The 18,981-nt window shown below is 39.6% G+C and overlaps 1 protein-coding gene across 7 annotated transcripts in view; it reads left to right on the top strand.

Annotated features, from left to right (window-relative positions):
- The first annotated feature begins 417 nt into the window (after window positions 1-417).
- Window positions 418-18,981, top strand: part of TMPRSS7 (transmembrane serine protease 7) — a 42,292-nt gene continuing 23,728 nt past the window's right edge. For 2 of the 7 annotated variants that reach the window (XM_032631098.1, XM_032631095.1), the window contains exons 1-7: window positions 1,593-1,705; window positions 4,590-4,657; window positions 6,196-6,389; window positions 7,655-7,693; window positions 8,433-8,661; window positions 10,036-10,166; window positions 12,885-12,997. In XM_032631098.1, the coding sequence (XP_032486989.1) occupies window positions 1,613-1,705; window positions 4,590-4,657; window positions 6,196-6,389; window positions 7,655-7,693; window positions 8,433-8,661; window positions 10,036-10,166; window positions 12,885-12,997 (867 nt within the window). In that variant the 5' untranslated portion in view covers window positions 1,593-1,612. Of the gene's footprint in view, window positions 455-1,592; window positions 1,706-4,190; window positions 4,395-4,496; window positions 4,658-6,195; window positions 6,401-7,654; window positions 8,662-10,035; window positions 10,167-12,884; window positions 12,998-18,981 lie in introns of those variants that run through there. The other 5 variants (XM_032631102.1, XM_032631100.1, XM_032631096.1 and 2 more) reach the window with 5 other exon arrangements.

The raw sequence follows: 18,981 nt of genomic DNA, 5'->3' as shown, positions 1-18,981 counted from the left end.
TGGATAGAGAGCTTAGACATAAACTTGGCAGAGAAACTCAGTTTTAGGGGGCTCAGTTTCATAACTTCAAAGAACAAATCTAGGACAGGAGCTCAGGCCTCTGGCCCCTTCCCCACTCTCCACAGCCTCACTACACTGCAGGGCTAATGTGAGCCTGGATGGGTCACACAGGGAGGCTGTTCCCTGTCCTTCACAGAGACTGCACCTTCTTTTTAAGTCAGCCATCACTTATTTAGCATTTCCACGCACTGGGCATTGTTCTAAGAGAGATTATTCCCTCCCTCTCTTCCTCTCTCTCTTCCTTCCCAGGAACATTTACTGAGCTTGAAAGCTAAGCCAGGCACTCGCTACCCTGTGCTAGGGGTTGAAGGACAAGAATTTACTGTTCATCTAGAAAGACAGACATGCGGAAAGAAGCTATGATACCGTGGGGCATGTGTCACAGGAAAGAGAGGTACCACAGCCATGAGAGCTTGGGAGTGATGCCTCATACCCGTAAGACCTTGTAACAAAAAGGAACGGCTGAAAGGAGAGTCCCTCATCTCCCTAGGCTATTCTCAGGTGCCTGAAGGCATCTCAGACACAGCAATGTCTTTGTCTGTCTTCACAGCAGTTTCTGGCCCACCTGATACCCAGTCCCATGGTCTTCCCTGGGCAGAGTTTTTGAGCAGGAGTTGATCTCAGGTGGCCTCAGCCTGCATCAGCTTGAAGCAGGATTTCAGTTCCCTGGCCAGAGTTTGAAGTCAGGTCACAGCAGTGAGAGCACCGAACCTTAGCCACTAGACCATGAAGGCCAGTGGCCAGTGATAAGACCCTGGCCCATGGCTTTGTAGAAATGAATTTCCACATAGAGACGGAAAGTAGTGAAACAAGTGAAGTGTTTATTAGGAGAAAAAAGAGTAAGCGTAGATAGACACATGGGTGGACTCAGAGAGAGAGACGCACCCTCGTGGTAGTTTGAATCACTTATATGGGGCATTTCTTCTGGGTTTCCTTTGGCCTATCATCTTGCTTTGCCTGGCTCTTCCCACCAGGGAAGTCCAGAAGAGATGTTATTAACTACATTTAGAGCTTCACAGTCTGTAAAATATGAAGCTGTCTAGGACTTCCCTAGTGGCACAGTGGTTAAGGATCTGCCCGCCAACTTCTGCCAATGCAGGGGACACGGGTTCAAGCCCTGGTCCGGGAAGATCCCACATGCTGCGGAGCAACTAAGCCCGTGCACCACAACTACTGAGCCTGTACTCTAGACCCCATGAGCCACAACTACTGAAGCCCGGACACCTAGAGCCTGTGCTCCACAACAAGAGAAGCCACCGGATTGAGAAACACGTGCACCGCAACGAAGAGTATCTCCCGCTCACAGCAACTAGAGAAAGCCTGCATGCAGCAACAAAGACCCAGTGCAGCCACAAATAAATAAATTAAATACAAATAAATTATTTTAAAAAACTGCTTAAAGAAGCTGTCTAAAATAAAATCATTTCAGGAGCCCGATAGTGACATATATCAGACAATGCCTCACTGTCACACAGATGGACAGACTCCTAACCACCTTCTCTCCTCTCTTACAGGTAAGACAGAAAGCAGAGATGCTTTTTACTTTGCTGGGATGTTTCGCATCACCAACATTGAGTTTCTTCCTGAATACCGACAGAAGGAGTCCAGGGAATTTCTATCAGTGGCCCGGACCGTGCAACAAGTGGTGAGGTGATGGGGGGATCTTGAAAGGCTGGGGAAGGTGAGGTCAGGGGGTAAGGGATGAGGGGTTGGAGTTACAGTGTCACAGGTGAGCAGGGTGGATGAAGGAAGAACTCAGGGAAACATGGGATTTAGCTCATCTTGGTTGTAAGATAAAATTGTTTATTTGATAGAATTGCTTTTTTTTTTTTTCTCCTGAAAGTAAAAAGAAATGGCTCTCTGAGCTTCAGTTTTTCTTATCTCTAAAATAAAAGAATCGGATCAGGTGATATTTAAAATGCCTTCCAGTACAGAAATTACATGCATACTGATTAAATCTGTGATCCATACAGATTTATTTCAACCTTGATGAACTGGCATCTCTTCACTTAAAAAAAAAAAAAAAACTTCCCTATTGTAGAACTGATAAGTATTTATTGTAAAAATTTATAAAATTTACAAAAGTACTTTAAAAATATAATCTCCTTTAACATCGTCTCCAGAGATAGAGCCCCTTTTGATTCAGGACCACGTAGACACAGAACATAGGGCAATATTGGAGTATTAGTAGATATTCAGTTTTATAATCTGACTTTTTCCTCTTAACATAAGATTGCATGTCTCTATGCAAGTTCATATTCTTTAAAAAGCATAAGCTTTGATAACTTCAAGTTGGCAAGTCCCTTTTTATTGGATATTTAAGTTGTTTCCAATTTTTGCTATTAACAGATAACACTATAACAAAACTGCCATGTAAATTGTTTGTATCTCTGATTACTTCCTTAGCTGATTTCCTAAAAGTATAATTGGTCACACAGAAGAATATTTATCACGGCTCTTGGTACCTATTACCAATAGAAAGCTTCTGCCAGTTTGCATCTGCGCAGTAATGGAGAGGGTGGCCTAGCAGTGGCGACTCTCCTGCAGTGACAGGCGCTCTGCAGTGTAAAATGAAGAAGGGCTGAGAGAGAGAGAGCAAGCAAAGACGGTAGCAGGCATAGTGGCTTTTGTTGATTGAAGGCCTCCTATATACTGGGTAAAGTGTAAAACCCTTTACCATTTCAATATATCAATTATCCCTCAAATTAGCCCAAGGAGATGGACATTCTTTTAAAATCTCTTTACCATTTTTTCCAATCCCAGGCAGTATTCTTCCTTCAACACCCAAAGCCATTCCTCTCTGCTGCTGAAGTTATCCTTCAAAAATAACATTTCTCCTTTGGCTTAAGGACACAATACTGATTCTTAAGAATAGCCAGATAAAATACTGATTCTTAAGAAGAGCAGGCAAGCACTTTTCTAAATCTGTCCCCTGATTGTCCCAGTCTCATTCCTTACCACTTTCTCCCAACAGAAACCTTGTGATCTAAGGCAGTCATTACTTGTGTTATGAATAATCATTGCATTTACATGTCTGGCAGCCCTGGTTTCTGCTGCTATTCACTCAGGACATAAAGCCATCTGTCCAATTTCTATGGAGTGAAATTCCACCTGTCATTCATGACCCATCAAAAAGCCTCCTTCTCTGTGAAATCCTCCCCGGCCTCCTGCAGAGTCAATGCTGGCTTTGTGTAGACCCCATTTGTATAGTTAGTATTGCACTCAATGCATTTTATTATAGTTATTTAACATCCCACCCAAAGAGGTAGGCATTTTGATCACCACTTTACAGATTAAAAAAGAGAGAGACAGAAAGAGAAAAACAAATACCGTACGCTAACACATACATATGGAATCTAAGGAAAAAAGAAAAAAAATGTCATGAAGAACCTAGGGGTAAGACAGGCATAAAGACACAGACCTACTAGAGAATGGACTTGAGGATATGGGGAGGGGGAAGGGTAAGCTGTGACAAAGTGAGAGAATGGCATGAACATATATACACTACCAAACGTAAAATAGATAGCCAGTGGGAAGCAGCCGCATAGCACAGGGAGATCAGCTTGGTGCTTTGTGACCACCTAGAGGGGTGGGATAGGGAGGGTGGGAGGGAGGGAGACGCATGAGGGAAGAGATATGGGAACATATGTATATGTATAGCTGATACACTTTGTTATAAAGCAGAAACTAGCATACCATTGTAAAGCAATTATACTCCAATAAAGATGTTAAAAATAAAAGAGAGAGAGAGAGAGAGAAAGAAAAAAAGAAGCTCAGCAGGCCTTGGTAATGTGTTCTGTGTTGCACAGTGAATTTAAACTCCATGGCCCATTTTTTTCCACAATACTATATTATTTCTAAGGTTTTTCGTTTTTTGTTTTTTTTTCCTGGGCAATTAATTAGGTGATTTTGCTATTATGTAAAAAGGGGACTACAGGAGAAGATTTGGCAGAAGAAATTGGTTTTAGAAATGCTAAGTAAGGGCAAACAGTCAATTGACTGAAATAGCTCTCTTTTGAAATCCATTTATGGTGTTTTAAAAGATCTGGGTGTGTCCCTGGAAACGAGAGTTCTGCAGTGGGATGTGGAAGTTGGACTGTGGGCACCACGCGCCCTCTAGCGGCTAATATACATTTTCCGTGGCGTGCATTGGTAGAAAAGAGATTGGGCAGAATACCTTGTAAATACGCTTAAAGGAGTTTCGCTTATTCATTGTGGAGAAAATTAACTTTTGGAGTAGGCAGAATGCAGCAGTTAAGCTTGGTTAGGGTGTCTAAAGACAGCAATAAATGAATAAAGGTAGCTGGTTAATCTTCACAGAGAGCAGAATGACAGTAAGTAACCCTGATACAGGAAGTAAGAATTTATTTGAATTCAAGGAATAATGTCTGGGTTTGGCCTTAGAGGCCTTTAGTTTGAGCCTTGCTTTTCACCTTGCTAACTGTCAGAGCTTGGACCTACGGGACACTGGGTATCATGAGAGGAAGCCAATTTGAAAGACTTCAGACATCTTGGTTCTTCTTTTGCAGGTAAACCTGGTTTATACAACATCTGCCTTCTCCAAATTTTACCAGCAGTCAGTGGTTGCAGATGTCAGGTAATGAATGTCCCTTGCTTTGGCACTTTCTATGTTCACTGCTGTAATACCTCAAAAGGCTGTGGAAGGGCTGAAAGAGCGCCATTCTCAAGTAACCACTTGGGGGCAGTTGTGGGTTAATACCCTTCTAGCACAATAGCACCCCAACTCTTTTTTTACCCCTTTTATTTGTGTATTTTAAAGACTTTATGTATGTATGTATGTATGCATTTATTTTTGGCTGCGTTGGGTCTTTGTTGCTGCGCGCGGGCTTTCTCTAGTTGTGGTGAGCAGGGGCTACTCTTCATTGTGGTGCACAGGCTTCTCTTGTTGCGGAGCACCAGCTCTAGGTGCGTGGGCTTCAGTAGTTGTGGCACACGAGACTCAGAAGTTGTGGCTCGGGGGCTCTAGAGCTCCGGCTCATTAGTTGTGGAGCATCGGCTTAGTTGCTCCGTGGCATGTGGGATCTTCCTGGACCAGGACTCGAACCCGTGTGCCCTGCATTGGCAGGCGGATTCTTAACCACTGCGCCACCAGGGAAACCTGCAGCTGAACTCTTTGTCATGCTATCATGCTGAGTTTTTTTCTTCATTTACCAAAGCCTGCCCTCTTTCCAGAACTGGGATCCTAGGCCTTTGTATTAATGCCACTGGGCAAAATGACCATAAACACGTCCACTATATTGGGTGAGGGCAAACAGAAAACACAGACCAGTCAGTGTCTCGCAAAATATGTTCAGTAAAAAACTGGTCACTAGAGATCTTCTGAGCAAAGAAGGATCCCATGGTCAAATAATTTTTAGGAAACTTTGTGTGCCTTGTACTGTATCCCATCTCCCCCCACCCCTGATATATCTGCAGAGATTCACAATCCGTTTGGGCAGATTAAAGGCACTGAGAAGTCTTGGAGTAAAGCAATTTGTTTCCTCTCCTTCACCTTCCATTTCCCAAATTATGTGCTATAGAACACTATCTTATGTTTTTTTCATAAAATATGACAATATTTGTGCAGGTAGGAGCTCCTACTCCAGGGTCAGATTGAAAACCAAATTAGGCTTGATTCCTGACTTGCTACTCAGTAGCTGTGTGATTTTGAGTTGTAGATGCCCTTAATTTCCTCATCTGTAAAACTGGAAGCATAACAGGACCTTCCTCAAAAGATTAAACGGGATAAAGCAGATTTAGCACTGTGTCTGGACATGGTGAGGTATCAAACATTCTAACTGTTGTTATTTGTAATAGCAGTGAATACTGATTGACATCCATAGAAATAGTATATTCTCCATGGAGATGCAAAATATACTAACAGTTCCAGATTTGAACACAGCACAAGAATACACATACCATGATGCTTTCCTTTCCAAATTCCCATGATAGGAGTCAATGGCTTCCTAAAGAAGGAAGTTAGTTGAAAGATGAACTTGAAAGATGTTGAAAGATGTGTCAGTTGAAAGATGTGTCCATTGGCCTCACCTTGAATTTATCACTTGGGTCACTGGCTCCTTATGAAAGTCTACTTCCTAAGAGGTATCCCTGGACTTCTTTCTCTTTTCACTACAGCAGTAACAACAAAGGTGGCCTCCTTGTTCACTTTTGGCTTGTGTTTGTCATGCCACATGCCAAGGGCCATATCTTCTGTGAGGACTGTGTGGCTGCCATCTTGAAGGACTCCATCCAGACAAGCATCATAAACCGGACCTCCGTGGGGAGCCTGCAGGGTCTGGCTGTGGACATGGACTCTGTGGTACTAAATGGTGATTGTTGGGTAATTCTCCTTCAAGCACTCCTTCCTGCAGCACTCTTGATACTGTCGTTGTCGTAGTCAGTGTTGCCGTGAAGTACAGTCTTCCCTCTATATCCACGGACTTCGCATTCGTGGATTCAGCCAACCATGGATAGAAAACATTTGGAAAAAAAATTCTAGAAAGTTCCAAAAAGCAAAACTTGAATTTGCCACAGGCTGGCAACTATTTACACAGCATTGACACTGTATTAGGTATTAGAAGTAATCTAGAGATGATTTAAAGTATACAGGAGGATGTGCATAGGTTTTATGCAAACACTATGCCATTTTACATAAGGGATTTGAGCATTCATGAATTTTGGTATCCTTGGGTGTCTTGGATCCAATCCCCTGTGGATACTGAGGAATGACTGTATTCTTCTCCACAATCCCAGTGGAACAGGATTAGCTGAAGACATTGGAGCTACATTGATAAAAGAAGTTGCTAAATGTTATATACAGTGATTAGACAATAGAATTGGGGTCAGAATACACATGAAAATGAATTTCTTAAAGGGTACCCTTTTCTATATTTAATTTGGCTTCATGCATCTTCAAAGTAAGGCTCCAAGGGATAAGGTCCTGGAGAAGGAAAATTTTGCTGAGGTTTACCTTCCTTGTTTCTTCCCTTGTTCAGACAGAACTGCATCTGTGTTCTATAGTGTGCCCCAATGCTCCAAAATGGCCTGCCCAAAACACAGAATGCAAATTCCATCATTTGTCTTGACAGTAAAGTGGTTTAATTATTGTCTAACCCAAAATTTATGCAGTTTTCTATTTTGATTTAAATTATATATATATATGTTAGGCATATAGTAGGTTGATAAGTATTTGTAATAAGTAATGAATCAATAAAAAAATCTCTAGTGGAAAATTCTGTACCACATATACTACTTCAGATATAGAACCAATTATTACCATGTTTAGTTGCTTTTTTATCTTCAAAAAATATTTAAAAGTTGTTACAACAGATGATTTCAAGCACAAAAGTAAAGAGAATTGTTTAATGAACTCTTACACACTTTACTCAGCTTCAACAACTATCAACTCATAGCTGTCCTATTTGATGTCTAAATACCTAAACAACCTCTCTTTTACCCTCTCAGGATTATTTTAAAGCAAATCCCAGATATGTTGGATTGCTTTTAAAGGACAAGATATTTTTACTAAGCAAAATTCTAACAAAATGAAATGCTGGGACTGATAGTGTTTTTTCTATGTGCTTTTTCAATGCAGCTGGGCTTCGGTCAGATTACTCTTCAACCATAGGATCTGGTAAATTATGTCTGTGGTTTCTCCCCTGCCCTCCAACCTCCCCATCCCCAACTGCCTCCAAATCAGTATCCTTTTTGGCTGTAGTTTTCCTGTTCACATGATGGTGTTTGTTAGTGTTCTTTCCGTTGCAAGCGACAGATATAGTATATTCAAACTAGCTTAAGCACAAAAGAAACGTGATTGCCTCATATAACTGGGACATATGTGGAATATGCTGGCTGCAGGCATGGTTGGGTCCAGGTTCTAAGATAAAATATTGTCAGGACTCTGCATTTTTGTTTTCTTCTGCTGAGACTTCATCAAGTGGGTTCTTCCAATGTGGTGGCATAAATGGCCACCAGCAGATCCAAGCTTATGATTTATCAGTTTAGCTACCATGGTGGAAAAAAATCTCGCCTGTATTTTGAGAAGTCCTTGGGCTGAGTTTCATTGTCTCAAATTGACTGACGTGCCCACTCCTGAAACAGCTGCTTTGGCTCTGATTGGTCAGTCTGGGTCGTGTGCTCACTTCTGGACCTAGGGTGAGTTTAACCCCAACCAAGCCACATGGACAGGGTAGGTGTAGTTTCTCAAAGTAAAATCTAGGTGCTGTTATCAGAAGAGATGAGAGTGATTCCAGGCTGGCAAAGACAGCAGATATTCTCCATGTGAGCTCTTTTGCTCTTTACTCTTCTATAAAGATTTCTAGAAAAATCATTCGTAAAACAAAACAAAGCAAAATAAAGTGCTGTCTCCACAGACAAAGGCTGCTCTCAGTACTTCTACGCAGATCACCTGTCTCTCCGCTACCCTCTGGAGATTTCGGCAACCTCAGGGAGGCTGATGTGCCACTTCAAGCTGGTGGCCATAGTGGGCCACCTGATCCGTCTCTCAATAGAGTCCGTCCAGATTGAAGCCGACAACTGTGTCACCGACTCCCTGACCATTTACGACTCCCTCATGCCAATCCGGAGCACCATCTTGTATAGGTATTATGCAGGCACTCTGGTTGGCAAGTGAAAAGGATTTTTACAATGTCTTATGCAGGCACTCTGGTTGGCAAGTGAAAAGAATTTTTACAATGTCTCTCTTTTGCAGTATCTGGCTTGCCCTTGGATTTTTTTAAACCATTTTTGTATATACTCATGAGGTCAAAGATTGACCCGTGCCCTGTTTAGTGCCCCCTGTATTAGCCAGAGCCTGTCAGACACAGTGTTTGCTTTTCACTTGTAGCATACAACAGTCAAAATCATTGGGAACTTCAGTCAATAGTTTTGATACATATTTCACATTTTTTTGGGTTTAATTTTACTTTCATTGCAATCACAGTGAAGGCTACTGTTTCAATAGAATGTGAGAATGAATATTCTATTATAATTGCATAGCATTAGTAAAACAATTTATTTTCCTTATAAAGATAACACAATGTTTATTGTGAAAATGAGGTCAATCAGAGAAAACAATGTCAATTATCTTACATTCCCATTACCCAGAATAAATGTCTGTTATATTTTTGCATACATTCTTTCATTCATACATGTACATAATTACACACACGTATACATATACATATCCTAGTACTTCTTACTCACTAGTAGACATCTTTTTATGAGTGCTTAATATTTTGGTAACCTAGTAATGTCAGTTAGGCTTTATTAAGAATTTGCTATTTTTACTCGTTGTGCTGAAGGGCATATGAATTATCTTATCATTTTAAATGGTGTTTATGTATGTATATAATAGTATTTTATGTAAGTATTATTTATTTATATTTTGATGGTGAGTGAACATGTTAAAAATTCAAACAGTGTCTAAAGACTTATAGTGAAAAGTAAGTTTGTCACTGACGCTCACCCCTCAATCACTGTTTTTGGTTTCTTTTCACTATTCCCAGACATATTTAGTTATTATCTCATTTAATCCTCACCACAATGCTATGAGGAGTATACTGTTATTATTACTACCATTTCAGAGTTGGGAAACCGGCATTTATGAAGAACTAGTTACTTCATTGCCCAGTTAAATGATAGAGCTGAGTTTTGAACCCAGTTTTCCCTGGTGAAGAGCTCATGACTTTAGCTATTAAATACCCTGCCTGTATACCTTGTTTGCTCTCAAGGAGTGTCCAGTGACAGCCATCCAAGAGAATTCTTCATTAGTCACTGGACAAAAATTTCTGCAACTATATCAGCTCCGCTCCATCTGTAGTGCCTTCTGACCGCTAACTGATGAAGACCTGGCTGGTAGAGTCTGATTCACAGGAACTGTGTGGATGGCCCAAGAAATGTGTGAAATTAGTGGTGGATGGAGGTCCGATCCTCAATATATTATTTATGTGCTTTTGTTTTGTTATCTGGTTTCAGAATTTGTGAACCCACAAGAACATTAATGTCATTTGTTTCGACAAATAATCTCATGTTGGTGATATTTAAGTCTCCTCAGATACCAAGGCTATCAGGAATCCGGGCATATTTCGAGGTCATTCCAGAACAAGGTAAGCTTCCCCAATTGAAAAAAAGTCATGAGAAATACTTATTATGATAGATACACCAGTCTTATCTCTCCCAAGGCAGTGTTGTAATACTAGTTGCATTAGTCAGGACCCTGAGTCAGGTTCAAAGAGGGAGATGGTATTAGTTATTCTAACAGAGAACTTAATGTAAAGAACTGTTAACTCAGTACAGAGGTGTTAACTGGGTAACTCAAAAGGCAAAAAAACAGAAACAAAAAAACAAAACACAAAAAAACTGTAAGGTATCATGGATGTAACACATGTAGGAAGCAACTAGCACTGTAGATCTAGAGGAACAAAGGAAAGGAATTGGAACGATTACAATTTAGGGCTTGGAGGAGGGGGAGGTGGTCTGTGTAATGGAACTCAGACCTATGCCCAGCTGGTGTTGGTGTCTATAAATTCGGAGGCAGGTGTTCATGAACTTGGGACCCAGACCTTTGAGGAGAGGATGCCAGACAGCTGAGCTGGCATCTTTTAGGGAGACACAATAAAGCGGAAGTTGGTAAAACTGCTAACAGATTCAACTCTGTTACAGGAAGGAAGAGTAGCTGCAAGGGTGAAGCAGCATTGCTGGGGTGACACTCCCTGGAATAAGAAACAGAGTGAAGTCTTATTCTTCCCTCTCCAGCCTTCTAGTCTCCCTTTAGCACCCCGTACTGGCAGAGCATATCAGGTAGTGAAGGACAGAAGTGGTTTGTATAGTCCAGCCCAGCCTTGCAGAACAGAGTAGAGAGGGGTGGGTTTGGAGCTGAGGGACAATAGCTCAGTAACTAGCACATTCTTTCATGAATTCTCACTTATAGTAATGCACATAAGTGCCATCCTAGAAAGTGCTCATGATACAAAACCCAGAGGTTTTTTTTTTTTTTTTTTCCGGTACGCGGGCCTCTCACTGCTGTAGATTCTCCCGTTGCGGAGCACAGGCTGCGGACGCGCAGGCTCAGCAGCCATGGCTCACGGGCCCAGCCGCTCCGCGGCATGTGGGATCTTCCCGGACCGGGGCACGAACCCGTGTCCCCTGCATCAGCAGGAGGACTCTCAACCACTGCGCCACCAGGGAAGCCCAAAACCCAGAGGTTTTAATGGGTTTTTCTAGTGAGCAAAAAGTGACCTCCTCTTTTTGACTTGGGTTGACAAAGTCAAACAAAACAAAATGAAAAGAGCCTTCACTGAAACTCTAATGTTTTTGTAATATTTGTTGCCTTGGAAACTGGTCAGATCTTACAGGTCATGTCTTGGTAACTTCTTTATGAGCATCAACAAAGCTAAAGGGGTCAGAATGGGAGATGGGGGTGAGGAGGGAAGAGAATTGGGCTTAAGTAGATAGTGAGGGCTACAGGTTCATCACTATTTTAGGGCAGTGGCTCATTTTGATAGGTTTTTCTGTGTCAAATTATTACAAAACAAAATGTAAAATGGATTTATTGAACTAGATATTTGAGATAGTGTTAGGTTGAAAATTACCTGTAACTCCAAAGGTTAAAAATAGAATTATAACAGAAATATTATAGTGGAATTTGTCTATCCACCCAACAAATATTTACTGAGCATCTGTTGTATGCCAGCAATGACTGTAGGTGTTAGGGAAGTAGTAAACAAAATAGAAAGAAAATCAGTGCTCTTGGGCTGAAGGATGACCATAACAGTAAAAATAGACATGTAGATTGTCTTATTTAAATAGTATAACACATTATGAAAACTGGATATCTCTTGAACAACAAATACACACTAATTTGAACAAAATTAACTCAGAAGCTTTAAAAATATATATTTACAGTGCTGCATGTCAAAATATACATACAGTGTTAATATGTTAATTATATCTCAATAAAACTAGAAGAAAAAATATATTTAAACCATGTTTTTTAAAGAAAGGAATAGCCTCCTATAGGTCTGTAACCAAAATAAATGATTTGAAATAGCCAGGAGATGGAAGCAACCTAAGTGTCCATCATCGGATGAATGGATAAAGAAGATGTGGCACATATATACAATGGAATATTACTCAGCCATAAAAAGAAACGAAATTGAGTTTTTTGTAGTGAGGTGGATGGACCTAGAGTCTGTCATACAGAGTGAAGTAAGTCAGAAAGAGAAAGACAAATACCATATGCTAACACATATATATGGAATCTAAGAAAAAAATGTCATGTAGAACCTAGGGGTAAGACAGGAATAAAGACACAGACCCACTAGAGAATGGACTTGGGATATGGAGAGGGGGAAGGGTGAGCTGTGACAAAGCATGGACATATATACACTACCAAACGTAAAATAGATAGCTAGTGGGAAGCAGCCGCATAGCACAGGGAGATAAGCTCCGTGCTTTGTGACCACCGAGGGGGGTGGGATAGGGAGGGTGGGAGGGAGAGAGATGCAAGAGAGAAGAGATATGGGAACATATGTATATGTATAACTGATTCACTTTGTTATAAAGCAGAAACGAACACACCATTGTAAAGCAATTATACTTCAATAAAGATGTAAAAAAAAAAGATTTGAAAACAAGTATAGACTGTGAACAGTATATTAGGTATACATCCATAGGGTACTATTTTTTTTAAATAGTTTAATTTCAAAAATATATAAGCTTATTGACCAAGAAAATGTGCATTTGTAGTTAAAGAAATGTATGCTGTCTATTTCCCATAATCTCACAACTGCAAATCATTGTGTGTTACTGGATATTTTTTTCAGAATGTGAAAACACAGTGTTGGTCAAAGAAATCACTGGCTTTGAAGGGAAAATTTCAAGTCCATATTACCCAAGCTACTACCCTCCAAAATGCAAGTGTACCTGGAAATTTCAGGTAGCCTAGTTTTAACAGTATCTTAGAAAACTATTGCTATCCTATTTTTAGTAGCTATTTATTTTTGAATTTAATTATACTTATTTTTTAAATTACAAAAAGAATGTCAGTTAATTTTATAATATTTAAACCTTATTAAAATATTTTATCTAGAACATGAAGGTTTGTTGTAATTTCAAGCCGCTGCTCACAATTAACTGCTTTTTGCAGACTGGGGCTTATTTGTCCAGTTTCTTACTTTGTATTAAAAAGAGCAAAGACATTGTTATAGGATCAAACAGTTTATTTTATTATGGTACAGCTCATTTATTAATTTTTAATTACTTCATCAGCATTATAATGAGAATAATAAAGAAATAATAAATTAAATTAGGCAATATATATTTCAGCTTTATAAGCAAATCGGAGTGTAAATTTATATGCAGTACATATGTCTCCCTCTGGCGCTAGACAGGTAGTCCCTGGTTTGTTTTTCAAAATCTCAGTGTCTAACCTATTTTTCTTTCTCCAGCTGTTATATTAATGTGGAGGGAGGTCGCCTTTGCTCTTTAATCATATACATATGAAATCATTTTTGTGGGGCATAGCAGTTAGATGTAAGTGACAAGCAGTATCTAGTTTGTATTCATTCAACATATTATTATTAAATGCCTGCTCCGTGTCAGGCAGTATTCTGAACACTGGGATGCATGAGATCAAAGAAATAAACAAGTAAAATACATACAGTGTGTTCCATGATAGTACAGTGCTATGGAGAATACAGCAGGGGAGGGGCTCTGTAGCTGAGTTGGGTGGGGGGTGGTGTGAAAGGTAGGAAGTCTGGGATTTGTTGTCTCAAGTAGGATGGTCAGGGAAAGCCTCACTGACAAGGGGACATTTGCATAGAAACTTGAGACACGATGGAACTAACCAGGTGCGTGCTGAGGGTAAGAGTGTCCCCGGCAAAGGGAAGAGCTGAGGCAAAGGCCCCGAGGAGGCAGGAGTGCTTGCTGCATGTAGGGTTCGTGCACAGTCCTAACAGTTAAATATTGAAATGTTTTTATTACACCCAAATCTCTACCTACTAGTAGGCATCCTTAAATTATTTTTTTATCATTATCCCAAATATTTAAAATATAATTAAGACATAAAGGTTCTAGATTCTTGCTCACTGCCCAATTCTTGGTGCCTTAGAGCAGCAAAAGCTCAGAGCCTCAGGTGACTAGCAAGTCTGAAGGTGGGGAGAGGAGTAGATGGAAAGAGAAGGAAAGAAGCGCTGGGGAAAGAGGAGGGAAAGACATCAAACCTCTGCCTCTTCAACTCTCCAATAAGCAGAGTTATCTTCTTTATAATATCTAGAACAGGAAAGAGCCCATTCCCAGAAGCTCCATCAAGTGTTTGAAAGTCCTTTGAGATAAAACAAATGTTGATCCCATGGTAACTCACAAGATTTAAAAGGAAAATCCCTAAACGTTGCTGTGATTAATTTTAGTCAGAGTACAAACAAAAATATCAGATCACTTTCTGTTTCACTGGGTCAAGGGTTAGAAATGCTGAACAATAGGAAATCTTTATAAGGAAAAGAGCATGTGGGTGGGGGATGGGAAAGGGGATACAGGAAACATTGCGGACAGACTTGTGCGATGCCACCATTCCCCAGAGGTCAAGGTTGGTTGTTCTCAGTGAGGAGGTTAAATAAAGCTGTTGCTTTCTTGGAAGACTTTGAGCAGCCACTGATAGCTGTGTGACAGCACGTTTCTTTTTATTTTTTTTGAATTTTTGAATGTTATTTAATTTATTTTTTTATAGAGCAGGTTCTTATTAGTCATCCATTTTATACACATCAGTGTATACATGTCCATCCCAATCGCCCAATTCATCACACCACCACCCACACCCCCCGCTGCTTTCCCCGCTTGGTGTCCATACAATTGTTCTCTATATCTGTGTCTCTATTTCTGCCCTGCAAACTGGTTCACCTGTACCATTTTTCTAGGTTCCCCATATATGCATTAATATACAATATTTGTTTTTCTCTTTCTGACTTACTTCACTCTGTATGATTGTCTCTAGATTCATCCACACCTCTACAAATGACCCAATTTCATTCCTTTTTGTGGCTGAATAATATTCCATTGTATATGTACCACATCTTCTTTATCCATTCGTCTGTCATTGGGCATTTAAGTTGCTTCCATGACCTGGCTATTGTAAGTAGTGCTGCTATGAACATTGGGGTGCATGTGTCTTTCTGAATTATGGTTTTCTCTGTGTATATGCCCTGTAGTGGGATTGCTGGGTCATATGGTAATTCTATTTTTAGTTTTTTAAGAAACCTCCATACTGTTCTCCATAGTGGCTATATCAATTTATATTCCCACCAACAGTGCAAGAGGGTTCCCTTTTCTCCACACCCTCTCCAGCATTTGTTGTTTTTTTCTTTTTTTTTTTATTCAAACAGAAAGTCACAAAAATTATAATCATCCCCATCAGTTCACTCAGTCCCAGGTAATTAATTTTTTTTCATCTTGATCTTTTTTTAGCACTTTTATGAATTCATCAGTTTTCCATTAGAGTTCTCAAAATGCTTATTCATTCAGTTCAGCAGTATAGTCAGTTACCAGAAACCTGTACTTGTCAGAGATTTTTCCATGAATTCCTTGAAGCTGAAACCCTTTTAGAGGAACATTTTTGCAAAAGCATCAGAGTATACCCAGAACTGTCTGTAAATGACGAAATACTTAAAAATGACCACAGATAAAGATTTGATGAAAGTTCATAATAATGCAATTGACAAGGAAATTTAGTTACTTCTGAGATATACATTTTAAAGTAATAACTAGAATTATAACTTATAACATTATACCAGAACATATAAGATTTTTAGAAATTTCATGTAATATCTGAAACATTTATATTAACATATTTCTATACAAATAACCCAAAGAAAGATTAGTATTAGTTGTTTTGTTTTTTTTATACTGCAGGTTCTTATTAGTCATCAATTTTATACACATTAGTGTATACATGTCAATCCCAATTGCCCAATTCAGCACACCACCAACCCCACCCCACTGCGGTTTTCCCCCCTTTGTGTCCGTAGGTTTGTTCTCTACATCTGTGTCTCAACTTCTGCCCTGCAAACTGGTTCATCTGTACCATTTTTCTAGGTTCTACATACATGTGTTAATATACGATATTTGTTTTTCTCTTTCTGACTTACTTCACTCTGTATGACAGTCTCTAGATCCGTCCATGTCTCAACAAATGACTCTATTTCGTTCCTTTTAATGGCTGAGTAACATTCCATTGTATATATGTACCACATCTTCTTTATCCATTTGGCTGTTGATGGGCATTTAGGTTGCTTCCATGACCTGGCTATTGTAAAGAGTGCTGCAATGAACATTGGGGTGCATGTGTCTTTTTGAATTATGGTTTTCTCTGGGTATATGCCCAGTAGTGGGATTGCTGGATCATATGGTAATTCTATTTTTAGTTTTTTAAGGAACCTCCATACTGTTCTCCATAATGGCTGTATCAATTTACATTCCCACCAACAGTGCAAGAGGGTTCCCTTTTCTCCACACCCTCTCCAGGATTTGTTGTTTGTAGATTTTCTGATGATGCCCATTCTAACTGGTGTAAGGTGATACCTCATTGTAGTTTTCATTTGCGTTTCTCAAATAATTAGTGATGTTGAGCAGCTTTTCATGTGCTTTTTGGCCATCTATATGTCTTCTTTGCAGAAATGTCTGTTTAGGTTTTCTGCCTATTTTTGGATAGGGTTGTTTGTTTCTTTAATATTGAGCTGCATGAGCTGTTTATATATTTTGGTGATTAATCCTTTGTCCATTGATTCGTTTGCAAATATTTTCTCCCATTATGAGGGTTGTCTTTTCATCTTGTTTATGGTTTCCTTTGCTATGCAAAAGCTTTTAAGTTTCATTAGGTACCACTTGTTTTTTTTTGCGTTACGTGGACCTCTCACCGCTGTGGCCTCTCCCGTTGCAGAGCACAGGCTCCGGACACGCAGGCCCAGCGGCCATGGCCCACGGGCCCAGCCGCTCCACAGCACGTGGGATCCTCCCGGACCGGGGCACAAACCCGCGTCCCCTGCATTGGCAGGCGGACTCTCAACCATTGCGCCACCAGGGAAGCCCTATTTTTGTTTTTATTTCCATTACTCTAGGAGGTGGATCAAAAAGAGTTATGATCAAAAATCATAAATCAAAAAGATTTATGTCAAAGACTGTTCTTCCTATGTTTTCCTCTAAGAGTTTTATAGTGTCCGGTCTTACAGTTAGGTCTTTAATCCATTTTGAGTTTATTTTTGTGTATGGTGTTAGGGAGTGTTCTCATTTCATTCTTTTACATGTAGCTGTCCAGGTTTCCCAACACCATTTATTGAAGAGACTGTCTTTTCTCCATTGTATATCTTTGCCTCCTTTGTCATAGATTAGTTGACCATAGGTGTGTGGGTTTATCTCTGGGCTTTCTATCTTGTTCCGTTGATCTATGTTTCTGTTTGTGTGCCAGTACCATATTGTCTTGATTACTGTAGCTTTGTAGCATAGTCTGAAGTCAGGGAGTCTGATTCCTCCAGCTCTGTTTATTTCCCTCAAGACAGCTTTGGCTATTCAGGGTCTTTTGTGTCTCGATACAAATTTTAAGATGATTTGTTCTAGTTCCGTAAAAAATGCCATTGGTAATTTGATAGGTATTGCATTGAATCTATAGATTGCTTTGGGTAGTATAGTCATTTTCACAGTATTGATCCTTCCAATCCAAGAACATGGTATATCTCTCCATCTGTTGGTATCATCTTTAATTTCTTTCATCAGTGTCATAGTTTCTGCATACAGGCCTTTTGTCTCCCTAGGTAGGTTTATTCCTAGGTATTTTATTCTTTTTGTTGCAGTGGTAAATGGGAGTGTTTCCTTAATTTCTCTTTCATATTTTTCATCATTAGTGTATAGGAATGCAAGAGATTTCTGTACATTAATTTTGTGCGTTGATCTCTGTGCATTAATTTTGCAACTTTACCAAATTAATTGATTAGCTCTAGTAGTTCTCTGGTGGCATTTTTAGGATTCTCTACGTATAGTATCATGTCATCTGCAAAGAGTGACAGTTTTACTTCTTCTTTTCCAATTTGTATCCCTTTCATTTCTTTTTCTTCTCTGATTGTCATGGCTAGGACTTCCAGAACTATGTTGAATAATAGTGGTGAAAGTGGACATCCTTGTCTTGTTCCTGATCTTAGAGGAAATGCTTTCCGTTTTTCACCATTGAGAATGATGTTTGCTGTGGCTTTGTCATATATGGCCTCTATTATGTTGAGGTAGTTTCCCTCTATGCCCACTTTCTGGAGAGTTTCTATCATAAATGGGTGTTGAATTTTGTCAAAAGCTTTTTCTGCATCTATTGAGATGATCATATCATTTTTATTCCTTAATTTGTTAATGTGGTGTGTCACATCGATTGATTTGCATATATTGAAGAATCCTTGCATCCCTGGGATAAATCCCACTTGATCATGGTGTATGATCCTTTTAATGTGTTGTTGGATTCTGTTTGGTAGTATTTTGTTGAGGATTTTTGCATCCATATTCATCAGTGATATTCGTCTGTAATTTTTTTTTTTTGTAGTATCTTTGTTTTTGGTATCAGGGTGATGGTGGCCTCATAGAATGAGTTTGGGAGTGTTCCTTCCTCTGCAATTTTTGGGAAGAGTTTGAGAAGGATGGGTGTTAGCTCTTCTCTAAATCTCTGATAGAATTCACCTATGAAGGCATCTGGTCCTGGACTTTTGTTTGATGGAAGATTTTTAATCACAGTTTCAATTTCATTACTTGTGATTGGTCTGTTCATATTTTCTATTTCTTCCTGCTTCAGTCTTGGAAGGTTATACCTCTCTAAGAATTTGTCCATTTCTTCCAGGTTGTCCATTTTACTGGCATAGAGTTGCTTGCCATAGTCTCTTAGAGTGCTCTGTATTTCTG

This window comes from Phocoena sinus, chromosome 4 (assembly GCF_008692025.1).
Source record: "Phocoena sinus isolate mPhoSin1 chromosome 4, mPhoSin1.pri, whole genome shotgun sequence".
Lineage (NCBI taxonomy): Eukaryota > Metazoa > Chordata > Mammalia > Artiodactyla > Phocoenidae > Phocoena > Phocoena sinus.
The sequence above is the reverse complement of the archived record's forward strand: the minus strand, read 5'-3'. Positions and strand labels throughout refer to the sequence as shown.